At 42.0% G+C, this 19,049-nt stretch overlaps 1 protein-coding gene across 1 annotated transcript in view; it reads left to right on the forward strand.

Moving 5' to 3' along the window:
* LOC126188355 (titin) overlaps window positions 1-19,049 on the forward strand; it is a 516,411-nt gene that overhangs the window by 343,529 nt on the left and 153,833 nt on the right. The window contains exon 94 of the mRNA XM_049929953.1: window positions 1-12,578. This exon is cut by the window's left edge and continues 382 nt beyond it. Within this exon, the coding sequence (XP_049785910.1) occupies window positions 1-12,578 (12,578 nt within the window). The remainder of the gene's footprint in view (window positions 12,579-19,049) is intronic.

Here is a 19,049-nt window from a genome sequence, read left to right on the forward strand (position 1 = left end):
GAAGAAAATAATAAAAGCTACTCAACCAGACACATCTGAAGAAATGATTGATGAGGAATATTTGCAGGAAATAAAACCATTTGAGAAAGCTGTGCAGAAAGCTTTGCCCCTTTTAAGTACAAAACAAGTGTCAGAGACTGTACCGTCTGTGCATATTACAGAACTACAGATAGGAGTTGAGGATCGTGGTGAGCATGTAAAAGTGAACATGTTGACTCTAAGTGCAGTATCTGGAGAACAAGTGCTTGTGGAAGAACATGAAGTTCCCACAAAATCAGCAAAATTTGAGGGTATAAAAGCATCTCAGCGATTTGACACCATTGAACCTTATACTGTTACGGAAGCAGATGTGCATACTCGTGCACGAGAATTCTCTGATGTGTTCCAGCCACAGTCATTTGAGGCTAGTGTAGCTATTATTCCACGAGAAGGTGTAGTTGTAAGTGAGATGACTGTGCGTGCTGGGACTGGTGAGTTGGTGGAATTGGCTGAAGGACAACAGAAGCAGGCAACCATTGGTTTAACACTGCAAGAAGCAACCAGTGTAAGTGAGACTGAAATTTCAGTAAAAGAAGGTGACTTCACAGATCTCAGGAAACCTCAACAGAGGCAAGCAGAACATATTTTCTTACCAAATGAAGGAATATCTGTATTAGAAGTAACAGAGGGTACTTCTGAGAATGTTCTTCAGATTACCTCAAAGCCACTTCCTGTGAAACCTCGTGTTCAGGTACCATCTGCAGAACCATTGCTGGTTAGTGAGGTGTTTCCTGAGATGAAACCAGGAAAATATCTGCCAGAATCATTTGTAGCAACAGAAATGGCAAGTAAAAGTGTAGTGGCTCAACATGGAATCTCAGCTCTAGAAATGCATGCACCAGAGAAGGAAGGTGAGTATGTGTCAGATCGTCTCCCGCCATCACAGATAGCTGGATCAGAAATTACTCCAGGAGAGGCATTACAGGTTTCACAATCAGATGTGCAGGAAGCTGAAGCCCCATTGGCTGCAAAACAACAGCCAGAGACTGCCACAGCAGAAGAAGATGTTACTCTTATGCGAGGTATTACTGTAACCACCGTGGAAGCACAGCTGCAAGAGAAGGCCTTCAGGAGTGATGAGCATGATACCAAAAAAGCAGGTGTCTTGTTTATGGAGAAAGAATCTATACAGGCAGCATTCATAACAGCAGTAGAAAGAGAGGCAGAACTTGCTCCAGAGGAGAAACCAGCTGAAAAAACTGCAGAACCTGTTCTCTCTTGTTTGGAAGCTGCTGATGTATCTGAATCTCTTGTGCAGGAAGTGGAAGGTGAGCTTCTAGCAGACAAGTCACCACTAAAAGTTCAAGCTGAAGCTAGTGTCAGGCCGGAAGAACCACTTTCCATATTGGAGGTTTGCGCAGGACATGCATCTGCTGAGCTGTCAGAGAGCTTAAGATATCGCACTGATGAAGCAGTGTCTGTATTTGAAACAACAGAAGCTAAGCAAGTATCAGTGATACTTGCACAAGAAAAAGAAAGCATGCTACCTGACCTTCAGAAACCTCTACCAGCTCAGGGTGAAAAATCATTTTCACCACAGACAGGTCTAACTGTTGTGCAGACAGTGGCAGAGGAGTCAGAAGGAATATTTTTGGCAGCTGAACTGCCAGAAAGTCATAGAGTGAAGACATCACCAAATCAGCCTTTTCAGTCAATTGTTATTGAAGAAACTCTTGCACAAGGACATGCAGGTCATATAGAAAGAGATACACCAGCATTAGGTATTGCTAAAGCTGACAGAGAACTCCTTCGAGAGATGATTATAGAGGAGGCTATTACAGGTGAAGGTCTGCAGTCGTACAAGGAAGCAATGAAACCAGATAGTAAACAAGCAGGCATTACAGTTCTACAAGAAGAGAGCTTAACTGTTACTGAGGTGGTTACAGAAGACAAAGAAGCTGGGTATACAAAGCCCACAATGCCAACTGAATGCTTTGCTCTTCCAGAAATAAAAGGCCAAAAGGTGGCAATCAAGACAGAAGTGAGACCAGATATCTCTGCTGCACCATTATCTAGTGAATATCCAACAAGAGAAACTGCTAAACCTGATCAGATTCCACTTGAAAGCCTTCTTGTGACACTTGCACAAATGGTTGAGAAAGAAGGTGAGTTGTCCAAAGATATAAAGCCAGATATAAAGAGTGCAACAGTTGATTTAACAGAGAGACATTCAGAGATTAGTGTGACACAAGTAGTGGCACATGATAAAGAAAAAGAATATGTTACAGAACAGTCTCCTAAACAAATGACAGCCACAGCCAGTGTACCAGTTCATGAAGTGGCTATTAAGTCAGAGACATTGCCAGAGTTAAATGTTGGTGATCTTCCTGAGAGAGAACATGCCACAGGTAGAGCAAAGCCTGATAATGAACCACTGCAAGAACTTATAATCACAGAAACAGCTATTACTGAAGTTGAGAGACAACTTAAAGAAGCTGTGAAGCCGGAGAAAAGGACTGCAGATGTAGCCATTGATGTAGGTGAAGGAATATCAATTACAGAAATTGTCGCTGACCATAAAGAGGCTATCCTTGAATCTCTAGAAATGCCAAAACAGAGGCAGGCCACTCTCAATATCCGTAGCCAAGAAGTTGCTCAGAAGGAGGAAGTGGTGATGGATTATGTCACTGGTGAATGGAAGAGGCAGTCACCAGTTAAGGAAAGTGCTCACCCAGAACAGGATGCACTGGAATGTGCTGTGTTACTACAGCCACATATTGGTGAAAGGGAAGGTCTTTATAGTGCAGATATTAAGCCAGATGAAAAAACAGCTAACATTACCTTTGAAGAAGGTCAGATACTAAGTGTCACAGAAGTTTTGCCTGATGACAAAGAAAAACCACTTGAAATTCCGGAAGCTCCAAACAAATATAAAGCAACAGCAGACTTCCGAACTCAAGAAGTTGCAGTGAAGTCTGAAATAATAGCTGGGTTAAATGTCACAGAAATAACACATGTAGAGCCATCAACAGCAGAAGCCACTAAAGACCAGGTTCCATATCAGAGTTTTATTCTTTGTGAGACTCTGACAGGAGAAAAGGAATCTGAGTATCAGCCATTAATTATGCCTGATTCCAAAGTAGCAGATACTGTTATCTTGGAAGAAGAGGGACTTACTGTAAATCAGGTAACTACTGGAGATGTGGAGACAACATTTTCTTCACCAGAGAAGCCAGAAGGAAAGAAAGCATTTCCATCTGTAACAGGGCAAGAAATTGCCGAGAAAACAGCAGTTTGGATTGAAAGTAGTGTGGGTAAGTTACCATACGAAGAGCCCCAGTGTGTACAAGCTTTAGCGGAACAATTGCCACATCATAGTTTGATTCAGTCAGAAATGGCTCCTGTGGAATGTGAAGGGGTATACTCAGTGGGTGTACAGCCAGATAGTAAGAGTGCAGAGGTTGTAATTGACGAAGCAAAAATGTTAGCCATTACGGAAGTCATCACACAAGACAAGGAAGGGCATTATGAAGCTCCCATCAAACCCGATGGCAAGTTTGCAAAACCTGGTGTATTGGGACAGGAAGTAGCTCAGAAGATAGAGGTAGTGACAGAATCAAGAACTGGTGAAATACTTTTAGAGACTCCACTCAAAGTACAAGCCACATCTGAACAATTGACATTTGAGAGTCTACAGCAGGCGGAAGCAACTGTGCAAGAACGAGAAGGAGAATTTAAAGAGAAATTGAAATATGATATGCTACATGCAAATCTGGAATTTGAACAGGGTAAGAGTTTGACCATTACTGAAATATTGGCACAAGATAGAGAAGAAATAATTGCAACTGTGGAAAAGCCAAAGGAAAGAAAGGCAAGGACAGATATCAGTGGCAAAGAAGTGGCAGAAAAGACTGAAATTGTACCTGAATTTGGAATGGGGAAACTAGAGGAAGAAAAAACTTCACCAGCTCAAGCAAAGAAGGCTCATTTGCCCTTTGAAAGTGTTATTAAAATGGAAGTAAGCATAAGAGAGTGTGAGGAACCCTTGAAGGGTGATATTAAGCCCGTAGCCAAACTTGCTGAAATTGTATTTGAAGAAGGTCAGCCTCTACAAGTTACTTCAATGGTGACAGGAGACAGAGAAAGTGAATATGTAACTCCTGAAAAGCCAAGTGGCAATGTGGCTCATTCAGAAGTTCTCACTCATGAAGTTGCAGAGAAATCTGAAATAGTTCCAGGTTTGAATATCAGGGAACTGGTTCAGGAGGAACCTCTCAAAGTAAAAGCAAACACTGAACAGGCACCATTTGAAAGTGTAATGCAGATACAAGCTATTATTCAAGAAAGTGAAGGGACATTTGAAAAGGGTGAACTTCCTGCTTTTAGAAAGGCAGGATTAAATTTTGAAGCAGAACAATCTCTCACTATTTCAGAGGTCACACTTGGTGATAAGGAACTTCTTTATACTGCACCTCAATTACCCAAAGAAAGACAAGCACAGCCAGACATAACCGAAAGCCAGGAAGTGGCAGAACAAAGTCAGGTGCTCACAGAAATAGGGGTTGGTCAAATTGAAGCAATAGTCCCAGTATCAGAAACAGCTAAACTAGGACATGACGTTCTTCAAAGTGTTATGGTCTATGAGAGTCAAACTCATGAAAATGAATCTGAGTTTGTCAAAAAACAATTACCAGTGACAAAAAAGGCTGATGTCTTCATAGAAAAGGGAAGGAAGGCGCAAACCGTTACAGAAGTAATTGCAGATCTCAAGGAGGGAACTGTGAAAGAACTAGAGATACCAACAGGAAAGAAAGCACGCCCTGATATTCTTGGCCATGAGATAGCAGAAAAGGCTGAAGTTGTAACACATCTTTCTGTTGGCGATGTCATGGAACACAAAGTTCATAGGACTTTTGCATCATTGGAACAAGTTCCATTTGAGGGCATTGTTCAATCTGAAGCTGTAGTCCGTGAGAAAGAAAATACCTTTATCTCTGATTTAAAAATGGTCACTGCAAGTGCAGAGACAATGTTTGAGGAAGGTAAAAGTGTCACTATCTGCGAAGTTATACCAGAAGACAAGGAGGATGATTTTGTGGCAGCACAAAAGCCCAAAACACGAATAGCTCAACCAGAAATAGAGGCCCATGAAATAGCTGAAAAATCTGAGGTTATACCAGAAACAGGAGTTTCAGAACTTTCATTTCAGGTCCCAAAACATGCACAAGCTAATCCAGAGTCATTATTATTTGAAGGCCTGGTTCAGTCAGAAGTTGCTGTCCGAGAAAGTGAGATAGATTTTGATGGCAAATTAAAATTAGATAAGAGGACTGTAGATGTTTCCTTTGAGCAAGGCAGTAGCGTCACAATAATGGAGGTTATTCCAGATGACAAAGAAGCCCAGTATTTGTCTCCTGTGGCACCTGAATCTAAAGTGGCTCTACCACACATATCTGGGCATCAGATAGCAGAGAAATCAGAGGTATTACCAGAACTTAGCCTTGGACCTGTTGATGTGAGACCTACACAGAAAATACAGGCTGATGTTCAACAGATTCCATTTGAAGGTATTGTTCAGTCTGAAGCAATTATCCGTGAGAAGGAAGACATCTTTAAATCAAGTGTGAAGAAAGTGTCAGCCACTGCAGAGAGGAAATTTGAGGAGGGCAGAAGTGTTACTGTAAGCCAAATCATAGCAGAAGACAAGGAAGGCGACTATGTGATTACTGAGAAACCCAAGGCCCAAATGGCTGAACCAGATGTCCAAGTGCAGCAAGTTGCTCAAAAAACTGAGGTAATTACAGAAGTAGCAGCATCTGACCTCTCGGTTGAAAAACCTAAGAAGGCACAAGCTAAATCTGAATCCTTCTTGTTTGAAAGCTTAGTTCAGTCAGAAATTACTGTTCGTGAAAGTGAAATTGAATTTACTAGTCAATTTAAAGAAGATAAGAAGAAAGTGGATGTATCATTTGAAGAAGGTAGAGGTGTGACAATAACAGAAGTAGTTCCAGATGACAGAGAATCTCAGTACATCTCTCCTACAGCGCCCGAGGGTAAAGTAGCCCTACCAAACATATCTGGACATGAGATAGCAGAGAAATCAGAGGTATTAACAGAACTTAGCCTTGGACCTGTTGATGTGAGACCTACACAGAAAATACAGGCTGATGTTCAGCAGATTCCATTTGAAGGTATTGTACAGTCTGAAGCAATTATCCGTGAGAAGGAAGACATCTTTAAGTCAAGTGTAAAGAAAGTGTCTGCTACTGCAGAGAGGAAATTTGAGGAAGGCAGAAGTGTTACTGTAAGTGAAATCATAGCAGAAGACAAGGAAGGTGACTATGTTATCACTGAGAAACCCAAAGCCCAAATGGCTGAACCAGACATCCAAGTACAGCAAGTCGCTGAAAAAACTGAAGTGATTACAGAAGTGGCAGCGTCTGACCTCTCAGTTGAAAAACCTAAGAAGGCACAAGCTAAATCTGAATCCTTCTTGTTTGAAAGCTTAGTTCAGTCAGAAATTACTGTTCGTGAAAGTGAAATTGAATTTACTAGTCAATTTAAAGAAGATAAGAAGAAAGTGGATGTATCATTTGAAGAAGGTAGAGGTGTGACAATAACAGAAGTAGTTCCAGATGACAGAGAATCTCAGTACATCTCTCCTACAGCGCCAGAGAGTAAAGTAGCCCTACCAAACATATCGGGACATGAAATAGCAGAGAAATCAGAGGTATTAACAGAACTTAGCCTTGGACCTGTTGATGTGAGACCTACACAGAAAATACAGGCGGATGTCCAACAGATTCCATTTGAAGGTATTGTTCAGTCTGAAGCAATTATCCGTGAGAAGGAAGACATCTTTAAGTCAAGTATAAAGAAAGTGTCTGCCACTGCAGAGAGGAAATTTGAGGAAGGCAGGAGTGTTACTGTAAGTGAAATCATAGCAGAAGACAAGGAAGGTGACTATGTAATTACTGAAAAACCCAAAGCCCAAATGGCTGAACCAGATGTCCAAGTACAGCAAGTTGCAGAAAAAACTGAAGTCATTACAGAAATAGCAACTTCTGACCTTTCTGTCGAAAAACCTATGAAGGCTCAAGTTAAATCCAAATCCATCTTGTTTGAAAGCTTAGTTCAGTCAGAAGTTACTGTTCGTGAAAGTGAAATTGAATTTAGTAGCCAATTTAAAGAAGACAGGAAGAATGTGGATGTGTCATTTGAAGAAGGCAGAGGTGTGACAATAACAGAAGTAGTTCCAGATGACAGAGAATCTCAGTACATCTCTCCTACAGCACCAGAGAGTAAAGTAGCCTTACCAAACATATCTGGACATGAGATAGCAGAGAAATCAGAGGTATTAACAGAACTTGGCCTTGGTTCTGTTGATGTGAGCCCTGCACAGAAAATACAGGCTGATGTTCAACAAATTCCATTTGAAGGTATTGTTCAGTCTGAAGCAATTATCCGTGAGAAGGAAGACATCTTTAAGTCAGGCATGAAGAAAGTGTCTGCCACTGCAGAGAGAAAATTTGAAGAAGGCAGAAGTGTCACTGTAAGTGAAATTATAGCAGAAGACAAGGAAGGTGACTATGTAATTACTGAAAAACCCAAAGCCCAAATGGCCGAACCAGATGTCCAAGTGCAGCAAGTTGCAGAGAAAACTGAGGTAATTACAGAAGTAGCAGCATCTGACCTCTCGGTTGAAAAACCTAAGAAGGCACAAGCTAAATCTGAATCCTTCTTGTTTGAAAGCTTAGTTCAGTCAGAAATTACTGTTCGTGAAAGTGAAATTGAATTTACTAGTCAATTTAAAGAAGATAAGAAGAAAGTGGATGTATCATTTGAAGAAGGTAGAGGTGTGACAATAACAGAAGTAGTTCCAGATGACAGAGAATCTCAGTACATCTCTCCTACAGCGCCCGAGAGTAAAGTAGCCCTACCAAACATATCTGGACATGAGATAGCAGAGAAATCAGAGGTATTAACAGAGCTTAGCCTTGGACCTGTTGATGTAAGACCTACACAGAAAATACAGGCCGATGTTCAGCAGATTCCTTTTGAAGGTATTGTACAGTCTGAAGCAATTATCCGTGAGAAGGAAGACGTCTTTAAGTCAAGTATAAAGAAAGTGTCTGCCACTGCAGATAGGAAATTTGAGGAAGGCAGGAGTGTTACTGTAAGTGAAATCATAGCAGAAGATAAGGAAGGTGACTATGTAATCATGGAAAAACCTAAACCCCAGGTAGCTGAAGCTGAAATTGGAGTGCAACAAGTTGCTGAGAAATCTGAAGTATTTACAGAAGTGGCAGCGTCTGATCTCTCAGTTGAAAAACCAAAGCATGTACAAGCTACAGCTGAACAGTTGTTGTTTGAAAGCTTAGTTCAGTCAGAAATTACCATTCGTGAAAGTGAATCTGATTTTGTGAGTCAGCTCAGAGAAGACAAGAAGAGAGTCAAAGTATTGTTTGAAGAAGGGCAAGGTGTGGCAATAACAGAAGTAGTGCCAGATGACAAGGAGTCTCAGTATATCACTCCTGGGGCACCAGAGACTAAAGTTGCTCTGCCACATGTGTCTGGGCAGGAGGTTGCACAAAAATCACAGGTGTTTACTGATACGTCTCTTGGTGAAGTAAAAGTGAAGGCCCCCCAAGAACTTCAAATCACCATTGATCAAGTTCCCTTTGAAAGCATAATACAGTCAGAAGCTTTAGTGAGTGAAAGAGAGGAGCATTTCCAGTCTGATTCTAAAATGATATCAGCAAGTGCAAAGAGTGTGTTTGTTGAAGGTAAGAGCATAACTGTGTCTCAGGTAGTTCCTGAGGATAAGGAAACTGTGTGTGTTGTAGAAGACAGACCTAAGGAACAGAAGGCTGTAGTAGATATTCGTGGACAAGAAATAGCTGAGAAGTCTGAAGTTGTAGCTGGTACAGGAATACGTGAGTTTTCTGTGGGTTTGCCTAAACTTGTACAAGCTCAGCCAGAAGCTATTCTTCATGAAGGACTAGTACAAACAGAGGCTGCTGTTCAAGAAAATGAACAGACATTTGAGGGGAAATTTGTACCTGATTCTAGAAGTGCAGGTATGACATTTGAAGAAGAAAGAGGTGTTACTATTACTGAAGTCATTCCTGAACATAAGGAAGCAATATATACTGCACCTGATTTTCCTGAAACCAAACTTGCCCTGCCAGATGTAACGCCAACAGAAGTAGCACAGAAGCTTGAGATTTGTGCAGATATTTCTTTAGGAGGAATTGATGTCAGACCAGTGCAGAAACTTCAGGTGAGCCCAAGGCAACTTCCTTTTGAAAGTTTGATGCAATCAGAACCAATTATTCGTGAAAAGGAAGGAGAATTTACTTCTGGTGTAACTGCTGTTACAGTAACTGCAGAGAGGAGTTTTGAAGAAGAGAGAAGTTTAACAATTAGTCAAATTATCACAAGTGATAGAGAAGTGGATTATATGGTAGAACAGCAGCCAAAGCAAATTATAGCTGAGGCATCTGTGTATGGTACTGAAGTTGCACAGAAATCTGAAGTCATGACACATGTTAGTGTAAATGAATTTGATGTAACTATCCCAAAAACTGCACAGGCTCAACCACATTCTGTACCTTTTGAAGGAATTTTACAAACAGAGGCTATAATACAAGAAAAGGAACAAGACTTTGTAGGATTAGAACACCTGAAGGAAAGCAGCAGGTGTGCAGACATTGCATTTGAAGAAGGAAGTGGAATTACCATTACAGAAATTTTTGAGCAACATAAAGAAGGCCAATATGTAACACCTACTCTTCCAGATTTCAAGTCAATAAAGCCAAATATTGATACAAAAGAGGTAGCTGAAAAATCTGAAGTTCTCACTGAAACATGTGTTGGGGAAGTTGAAGTGAAACCAGTCAAGAAACTAAAAATTAGTTTTGACCAAACACCATTTGAAAGCATTATTCAGTCACAGGCAATTGTTAGTGAAAAAGAAGGAGAATTCCATGCCGATGTGAAAAAAGTAATGGTAAGTGCAGAAAAAGGCTTCGAAGAGGGCAGAAGTGTTACTATCACAGAAGTTGTTACTGAAGATAAGGAAGCCGACTACATAGCTACAAAACTGCCAAAACCTCAAACTGCACAAACAGAAATTCGTGGACAGGAGATTGCTGAGAAATCTGAAATTGTCACTCAGTTTGGTACAGCTGAGTTGCATACAGATGTACCAACCACTGCACAGGCCTTCCCAGAATCACTTCCTCTTCAGAGTCTTATCCAGACTGAAGCAGTTGTTCAGGACAGAGAAAGTGACTTTGTGGATCAATCTAGACCAGATTCCAAGAGTGCAGCTATAGTATTTGAGGAAGGACAGGTTGCATCAGTAACACAGGTGGTTCCGGAAGATAAAGAAAGTGAATATTTTGCTCCAGAGGTAATTGAAACAAAAACTGCACAACCCAACATCTCAGGTAAAGAAGTGGCTCAGAAGTCCGAAGTATTGACAGAATTATGTCTGGGAGAAGTTGAAATTAAATCTGCACAGCAAGTACAGAGTAAAGTGGAACAAATTACATTTGAAAGTATCATGCAGTCAGAAGCATTAGTTCAAGAAAAGGAACAAGAACAGGACTTGCGTCTAGATATAAGATCATCTCTGAAGAGAGCTGAGACAAGCTTCACTGAAGGAAAGAGCATTACTGTCACACAAATAATTCTGGAAGATAAGGAAGAAGACTATTCAATTGGAAAAAAGCCAGAAGAGCATGCTGTCGTACCTGAAATTGAAAGTAGGGAAATTGCAGAGAAATCTGTAACTCTTAGTGAAATGAGTGTTGGAGAACTCTCCATAGAAAAGCCCAAATTGCTTAAGCTTCAGCCAGATTCCATACCTTGTGAAGGACTGTTACAAACAGAAGCTATTGTACAGGAAAAAGAGACAGACTTTATTGGACACCTGAAACTAGACTCAAGGAATGCAGATGTTGCCTTTGAGGAAGGAAGAGGAATTTCAGTAACAGAAGTTGTTTCAGAAGATAAGGAAAGCCAATACATTGTTCCTGAAGCACCACTGAGTAAAGCAACACTTTCTGATATATCAAGAAAAGAAGTTTTACATACATCAGAAGTAATTCCTGACACTTGTCTTGCAGATTTCAAAACACATCCTGCTCAGGAAATGCATGTTACAGTGGAACAGATTCCATATGAAAGTTTGATACAGACACAAACTGAAATTCAGGAAAGTGAAGTAGAATTTAGAAGATCTACTCAAATTACAGAAAAAAACGCTAAACCAAATTTTGAAGAAAGAAGAAGTCTAAGCGTCCTTCAAGTGACAACACAACAGAAGGAAGGAAACATTGAGGTTACTGAGTTTCCAAAATTTCAACACGCACTGCCTGATTTGATAAGCCAAGAATCTGTTCAGTTAAGTGAAGTAATTCCTGGAGTTTCTGTGGGAGATGTTAAGCAGGAAGCTGACGTGAAAGAAAAGGCCAAATACAGTCAGGATCTCACTGAAGGTGTTATTATATCTGAAGAACTTATACAAGAAAAGGAACATACTTTTGACAAGGTTTTCCAGCCTGAAACAAAAAGTGCAGATATTGAATTTGAAGAACAGAGAGCTACAGCTGTATCAGTTGTCATAGCAGAAGATAAAGAAGGTTTCTTTGTCTCTTCAGAAGCTCCTAAAACAGGTGTCGCCAAGCCAAAGATACCAGTTAAAGAAGTAGCAGAGAAAGTAGAAATTGTCACAGAACAGGACATTGCTGATCTAGTTAGTGAGAAACCCATGGAAATGCATGCTAAGCCACAGCAGCAACCAATAGAAACTATATTACAAACAGAAGTACTTGTTAGGGAAAGGGAAGGAATGTTTTATGGTGACTCCAAACCAGATACTCAAAATGTTGAAGTCACATATGATGATGGGAAGAAGGGTATCATGGTCACCCAAGTTATTCCTGAAGATAAAGAGGGTATTTATCAAGAAAAAGATGTTCCAAAGAAGCAAACTGCTGTGCCGCAAGTACCAGAAAAAGAAGTTATTCAACAGTTGGAAGTCATTCCTGGCCACACAACAGAAGAAGCTTCCCTTCACATAATACCCACAAAAAGTAAAGCAACAACCGAACAGTTACCATATGAAAGTATCATTCAAAGTGAGACATCCTTGCAAGAAAGGGAGGGGATTTTCAAGCCCACACTGAAGCCAGATATATCAAGTGCAGAGCTGAAATTCCAAGAGGGGCAAAGCGTCATGGTTACAGAAGTGATAGTGCAAGATAAAGAAGGTACAAAGGTTGTCACAAAAACTGTGAAAGAAGAGATTGCTCACAAAGATATTGTAGAACAAGAGGCAGCTTTCATGTCTGAAGTGCATCCAGAGAATGGAATAGGTAGACTAGATGTAGATATTCCCACCCCAATTGTGGCAAAAGAGTCTGCTCCCCAGGCACAACACAGCATAATGGTCACCGAACTACAGAGCACTGGTGAGCTTGAAGCTAAGCTGCCAGACCTCATCAAACCATCACCAAAGAGAGTCAGCATCTCCTTTGAAGAGGGAACCAATGTCATTGTAACAGAAGTGCAGCCAGAAGACAGAGAGGGTAAGTATCCAGGAACAACATGGCATCCCAAAATGAGAAAAATGTATATATTTAATAACTGTCCATTTATTGCTGGCATAGCTTCGTGGGGATACAGAAAAAAAAAACTGACATAGACACATTAAAACAAAAACGTGTAAGGTCGAATGTGTAAGATCACAAAGTGGTTTTTGTGCAAAGTATGTAATTAACTAGGACACGGACATTGTACTTACCAGTAATTTGCCAAGGAAGCCAGGTAAGTTATAGTGTGGCCCCTTTTTTTTATGCAACACAGGCAGCAATAGATGTTTGTTTATTTTCTCTTTTTTAAGTTATTGTACATTCATGTTAGTGTACTATAATTTGAAAATGATGTTCATGAAGCTGAAAATGGAGGTCAACACACAGTGGAGACTAAAGGTAAGATGTTTAGAATTATAGACATAATCATAATATAGCAATTCTTAAGTTTATCTTCACATTTAACAAACTCCTCTGTTTGATTTGACTGATGTCAAACCTTTGCAAATCAACATGATCCAATCAAATGGTGTATTCCAGTACTAATAATGTTTGGAAGTAGAATAAATATTTATACACTATACAGTGAAAGTTAGCTTATGGTATGATGTGCCTGCCTTCATTCTCACAAAAACTACTGCTGATGGATACAACAACCTTTAATTGAAGATTTGTGTCCTGTGGAAAAGACGAGTTGGAAAATCGGAAACAATCAGAGTAGAGCTGTCATTAAGGCTGTGGTGTACCCGCTCTTAAAAGCCTGGTATCTTCCCACCCTATTATACTGTGGCCATAATTTGTGCAACCAAATCTTCCTCATGGTCTGTTGAGAGCCCTTAAACAATATCTTTCATTTGGTCCACAGTAGGAAAATTCACGAAACTACAGGTAACATCTCATTTAATTTTCGACTCTGTAGCTGAAAACCTAAAACTAAATTTGGCATCAAATATATGGCGGAACATTTAATAGGAACTTGTGCTACACTCAGTACAAGAAGATTATGTTTATATTTAGGGCCAGGAAATGTTTAACCCAAGCAAACAAGTATGAAAAAGTCCTAACCCACAGTGATTGTAATTTGTTGGACTGACAAGGAAACGACGCCAGACACAGCAATATGATGTAGTTTGAGAAAACTACCACCTAAAGTGTTCATAAAATGCATTCAACACGAAATTGATGGGATTGATACATAATTTAAAACTGAGTATATATGGGCCAGAAACACGCGTTTCTGAGAAATAAAGAAAAGAACTATCACAATGCTTTTCAACGAAAGTGGTGCTGGTGGAATGATCAAAGCATGTGGCTGTCAAACAGGATTCCTATATTTGATACCTACATGTATTCTACAGTTTTTCTGTTTCATATGAATTTTTCTCTGCATTGAACAATGGAAACTCCAGGGTAGAATATCAACAATATAAGGAAAAGGATAGTTTGCTACTTACCATTAAGATGACATTTTTCTGTCTGCACTGTCAGAGATGGTGGTCATATGTGTGTGAGGTGTTCTTGCTTGTGTGAATGAATGTGTGTGTGTTTCCTTTTCTGAAGAAGTCTTTGGCCAAAAGCTTAATGTGTAACAGTCTTTTTATAGTGCCTAACTGCAACTCAATGTGTCAACTTTATGGTGAATAGCTATCTATTTGTTTCCTTATATTGTTTCTCCGTATTAAAATTGGTTAGAATAGAATATAAATTTATTGTCACATAAAATATAGTTTCAAGTTCTTGACTTAATGTACAGGAGATTTGTCAAAACACAAAACTCGGTTTACAGTTTTTCTTAAAATATCATTAATGTAATATAGGGTGATTTTTTTTTTTAAAATAACAAACTTTAACCCTAAGTAGTTGTTCCCTCTTTCTCAAATATTCAGATTGTGCTTCATGAGCCTGTGGGGATCGAGATATTACGTACGGTAATATCGAACCCAACATTAAGTATTCACTCGTTTATAATGAATTAACTTTATTTTGATCATGTCAGTACAAACACATCCACTCAAATACAGAGTTCGAAACACACTGAGATCAGCAGTTTTCAAAGAAGCTTGTTCTCACAGATGAGGCGGTCGACTCTTGCAGTCGATAGCCGCCACAGAGCCCCCGCCGGTAGTGCGGAGAATGGTAAGGATGATGAGAGGCGTGTGTGCACCCGGCCGGCTGATGGCGCAGGTGCGCGTAACCGATCGTGTCGTGACAGGCGCTATAGTGCGAGGCGCGATCGGACTGTTTGTCGACGTCTTGGTAGGCAGCAACGGAGGGAAGGAGGCACGGAAGGCGTCCAAAGGTTGACCGTGCCATGCTGCTGATGGCACGGTGGAAGCAGAAGGCGGCGGCATGTCAGTGGGGAGAACATCGTCGTGCCAAGGCCGTGCGGCGCAGTGGAGTTTTGATCCGATCAAAGGTGTGGAGTTCGTTGAAGATGCAATGCGATGTATTGCCAAAGTATTTGCCGGTGAGCGCCACGGTCAGTGCAACGTGTCCGGTAACAGTTTGTTATTGGCCGTATGAAATAAAGGAGCAAGCATGCTGTGGCTTAACAGGTTGCGTGAGAGATGCCGGGTGAGCAACACTCGCGGTAATGATGGAGTTATAGAGGTGCTAGATGATGCAGCAGGGGAGAAAACAGCAAGCTGCACACGACTGACCTTGGCAGCGGATGACTTCGATGTAGATGGAAGCATCACCACAGAGTCCATGGACAGTGATTGTGTTACAGTGGTAGATGGCAGGATGTGCCAAGCTGAGTTGATGGTGTCAGTGTTTTGATGTGCGAAACAGCCGTGATCGAAGGTTGGGGGGGCGTGGCCGTGAGCCCTGTGCACGAGGCATGGCGACGGCGAGAGGTGGCGGAAGGCGGACGTGCTCAGCTAAACCGTGGTCGTAGCAGGAAGGCGATGAGATGTAATGTGAACGTGAAGAAGTCGAATTGGCAGATGAACTACTGGTCCGTGGCGAAGAGGTGACACAGTTCGATGGAACTGGAGCTGTGTGTGTGCTGTCGCTGTCAGCGCTGCGGTCGAGTCGTAAGGCTGCAAGCTGCTCGCGCGAAACTGCTGCACGGTCATGTGTCGGAGCAGAAAGATGCTCACTCGTCGAAGCAGAAACAACAGATGTGTTGGTCGTACATTGCAGAGGTAGTGAAGAGGGCAGCAAAGCAAGTGGCACTGGAATGTGGTTGGTTATGCCGTGGTACAGAAACGAAGTGTCCGGAACTACCAAGGAAAGGTGGCAGTGGTATAAATAAGTTGCTTGTATCACATCAGTAACGCAGAATTTCCACTTGAGGCAGCGTGATGATGACAGTTGTGACATCTGGGACATGGATACATGTAGCGTGATCATCAGGGTATTAGTTGTAGCTGGTAGTAACAGCAAAGGATCGTCAGCACTCGGAAGCGGAACAATGACAGGAGCATCTCGTTGCATGTCGTGCTCGGTCGGTGTTGGCAGTAGCATGTGTAACTGATCTTGTACCAACAAGTGGTATGTCGCAATTTGCTCATGTAGCAGTCGCAGTTGTTCAGGCAAAAATGCATCTCGTTGCATGTCGTGCCCGGTCAGTGTCGGCTGCACCATGTGTAACTGATCTTGTACCAACAAGTTGTATGTCACAATTTGTTCACGTAGCTGTTGCAGTCGTTCAGGAAAAAATGTACGTCGTGAAGCAGTCTGCTGTGTATCACTGAGTAAGATGGGGTCGAAATCAGAATCTGTCTCTATCAAAGGGTAACCTGGCGTACAAGACAAGGACGGTGGCCCAGTATTGACGTAACAGTTCAAGTGGAATAGATCGTGTGTGCAATTGCGAATGTGAAACTCAGTACTCAGTGACAGCGGAGTTAGATCACATTCACTGCTGTATGGAGCATTGATATGGCTGAAATCGTCTTCTGGGGTGGGTGAACAAATTTCGGGCGCGATCGAGTAGTGAACGGCTGGGCGGTAAGCATGTGTAGTGTCGGCAAGTTGTTGACAAGATGCGGGTGCAGTAGCCCTGGTGGGATCGTATGTCGTGCAGCTGTTTGTTTTGACTGGGTCGAGGTCAGTGAGCCAGCAGGCAGCAGCTGTGACACAGCTGGCAGTAGCGGTCGAGCAGAGTCGGTGCGGCTCGGGTGCTGCGTAGAGGGAGGTGTGGCACGTCCAGTGTTGCACTGAGAAACAGCTGTCATTGTCGTTGGTGTAATTGGTGCATTGTCATTGATGTAATTGGTGCATTGTCATTGATCGGTAGGATGTCCTTGATGAAATTGTTCCTGTAATGTTGGTGACAGCCGCTGAATTAAAGCGGCTTTCGCTCTGGTTTACTTGTCACTCAAATTGTCACAGATAATGTCCGTAATTAAATAATGATAGTTCTTTAGGTGCCTGAAGAGTACGAGGTATTTTTCACTTTCGTTGGTGATGCCATAAGAGGAGAATATATACTCGAAGGCCATGAACCACATTGGAAGTTTGTCCGAGAGAAATGTTGGTAGTTGAATGCTGCAAATGAGGGACAAGCACGGGGAAGTGGCAGAAAAGTTGGCGTGAACATTCGAACTCTGGAAGATGGGCTGTGCGGAAACTGGATTGAACGAATTTGCATGCAGGGCTGAAGATGCGGTAGCCATGACGGGCATTTGTGAATTCGACCAGGCATGTGATTTAGCCATAGTTTGGAGTTTGTGCGAACTCGGATTTGCAACATAGTCCCAGTTTGTTGCAGTCCATTGTTTGGAATGATTTTCCGATGTCAAAGCACTGCACAAAGTTAATTCATTCACAAAAGCAAGTCAAAATTGTCCAAATTAATCGACGAAGGAGCACTGCATTGTCCGGAAGTTAAATTACCAACGCGTTGAGCGGGTTTCGACAGATTACGTGTGCACCTCGGTCGCATCATTGATGTGTGAGAAGGTGATGAAAGTTACCAAAAAGCACGATGCACACAAGAGTTGGGAATTTACACACTAATTACACTTCCTGTACACTGCATCCAGATGCGGCGCGATGCGAAGTTGATGGACGTAGAAATCTGAGAAAGGGTTGTTGCATTGTTTGTCCATGGTGATGTTCCAGTACACATTTCTGGCGTCGTAAGTGACGTTCGTGAGTGTCGGGGTCACCAGTGTGAGGATCGAGATATTACTTATGGAAATATCGAACCTAACATTAAGTATTCGCTCGTTTATAATGAATTAACTTTATTTTGATCATGTCAGTACCAACACATCCGCTCGAATACAGAGTTTGGAACAGACTGAGATCAACAATTTTTAAAGAAGTTCGTTCTCAAAGATGAGGCAGTTGACTCTTGCAGTCGATAACCCCCACAAGCCCCTCAGTTGAATAGTAACATTTCTGCACTTGTTTGTAATATAAGATTTTTCCAGTGATTCTAAAATAATATAGAGAAATTCTTTTCCAAACGATGGGTAGGCAACATAAAATTATTTTGATTCCCGGTGTTGGAATCATGTTTAAAAATTGGTTTACTATAAACAACTCAGGTTCACTGTGTGTGTGTGTGTGTGTGTGTGTGTGTGTGTGAGGGGGGGGGGGGGGGGGAAGAGATCACTTTGTATATGTACAGTGAGGGAACACTAAATACACTTAGATTTTTTAGAAAAAGGTGATATCATTTTCTTCACTTAACGTTCTGCTTACTTCTGGTCAAGGCATGTGATTGGATCCGCCCTAAAATACAGTCCTGGAAATTGAAATAAGAACACCGTGAATTCATTGTCCCAGGAAGGGGAAACTTTATTGACACATTCCTGGGGTCAGATACATCACATGATCACACTGACAGAACCACAGGCACATAGACACAGGCAACAGAGCATGCACAATGTCGGCACTAGTACAGTGTATATCCACCTTTCGCAGCAATGCAGGCTGCTATTCTCCCATGGAGACGATCGTAGAGATGCTGGATGTAGTCCTGTGGAACGGCTTGCCATGCCATTTCCACCTGGCGCCTCAGTTGGACCAGCGTTTGTGCTGGACGTGCAGACCGCGTGAGACGACGCTTCATCCAGTCCCAAACATGCTCAATGGGGGACAGATCCGGAGATCTTGCTGGCCAGGGTAGTTGACTTACACCTTCTAGAGCACGTTGGGTGGCATGGGATACATGCGGACGTGCATTGTCCTGTTGGAACAGCAAATTCCCTTGCCGGTCTAGGAATGGTAGAACGATGGGTTCGATGACGGTTTGGATGTACCGTGCACTATTCAGTGTCCCCTCGACGATCACCAGTGGTGTACGGCCAGTGTAGGAGATCGCTCCCCACACCATGATGCCGGGTGTTGGCCCTGTGTGCCTCGGTCGTATGCAGTCCTGATTGTGGCGCTCACCTGCACGGCGCCAAACACGCATACAACCATCATTGGCACCAAGGCAGAAGCGACTCTCATCGCTGAAGACGACACGTCTCCATTCGTCCCTCCATTCACGCCTGTCGCGACACC

The sequence above is a fragment of the Schistocerca cancellata genome, chromosome 5, assembly GCF_023864275.1.
Source record: "Schistocerca cancellata isolate TAMUIC-IGC-003103 chromosome 5, iqSchCanc2.1, whole genome shotgun sequence".
Lineage (NCBI taxonomy): Eukaryota > Metazoa > Arthropoda > Insecta > Orthoptera > Acrididae > Schistocerca > Schistocerca cancellata.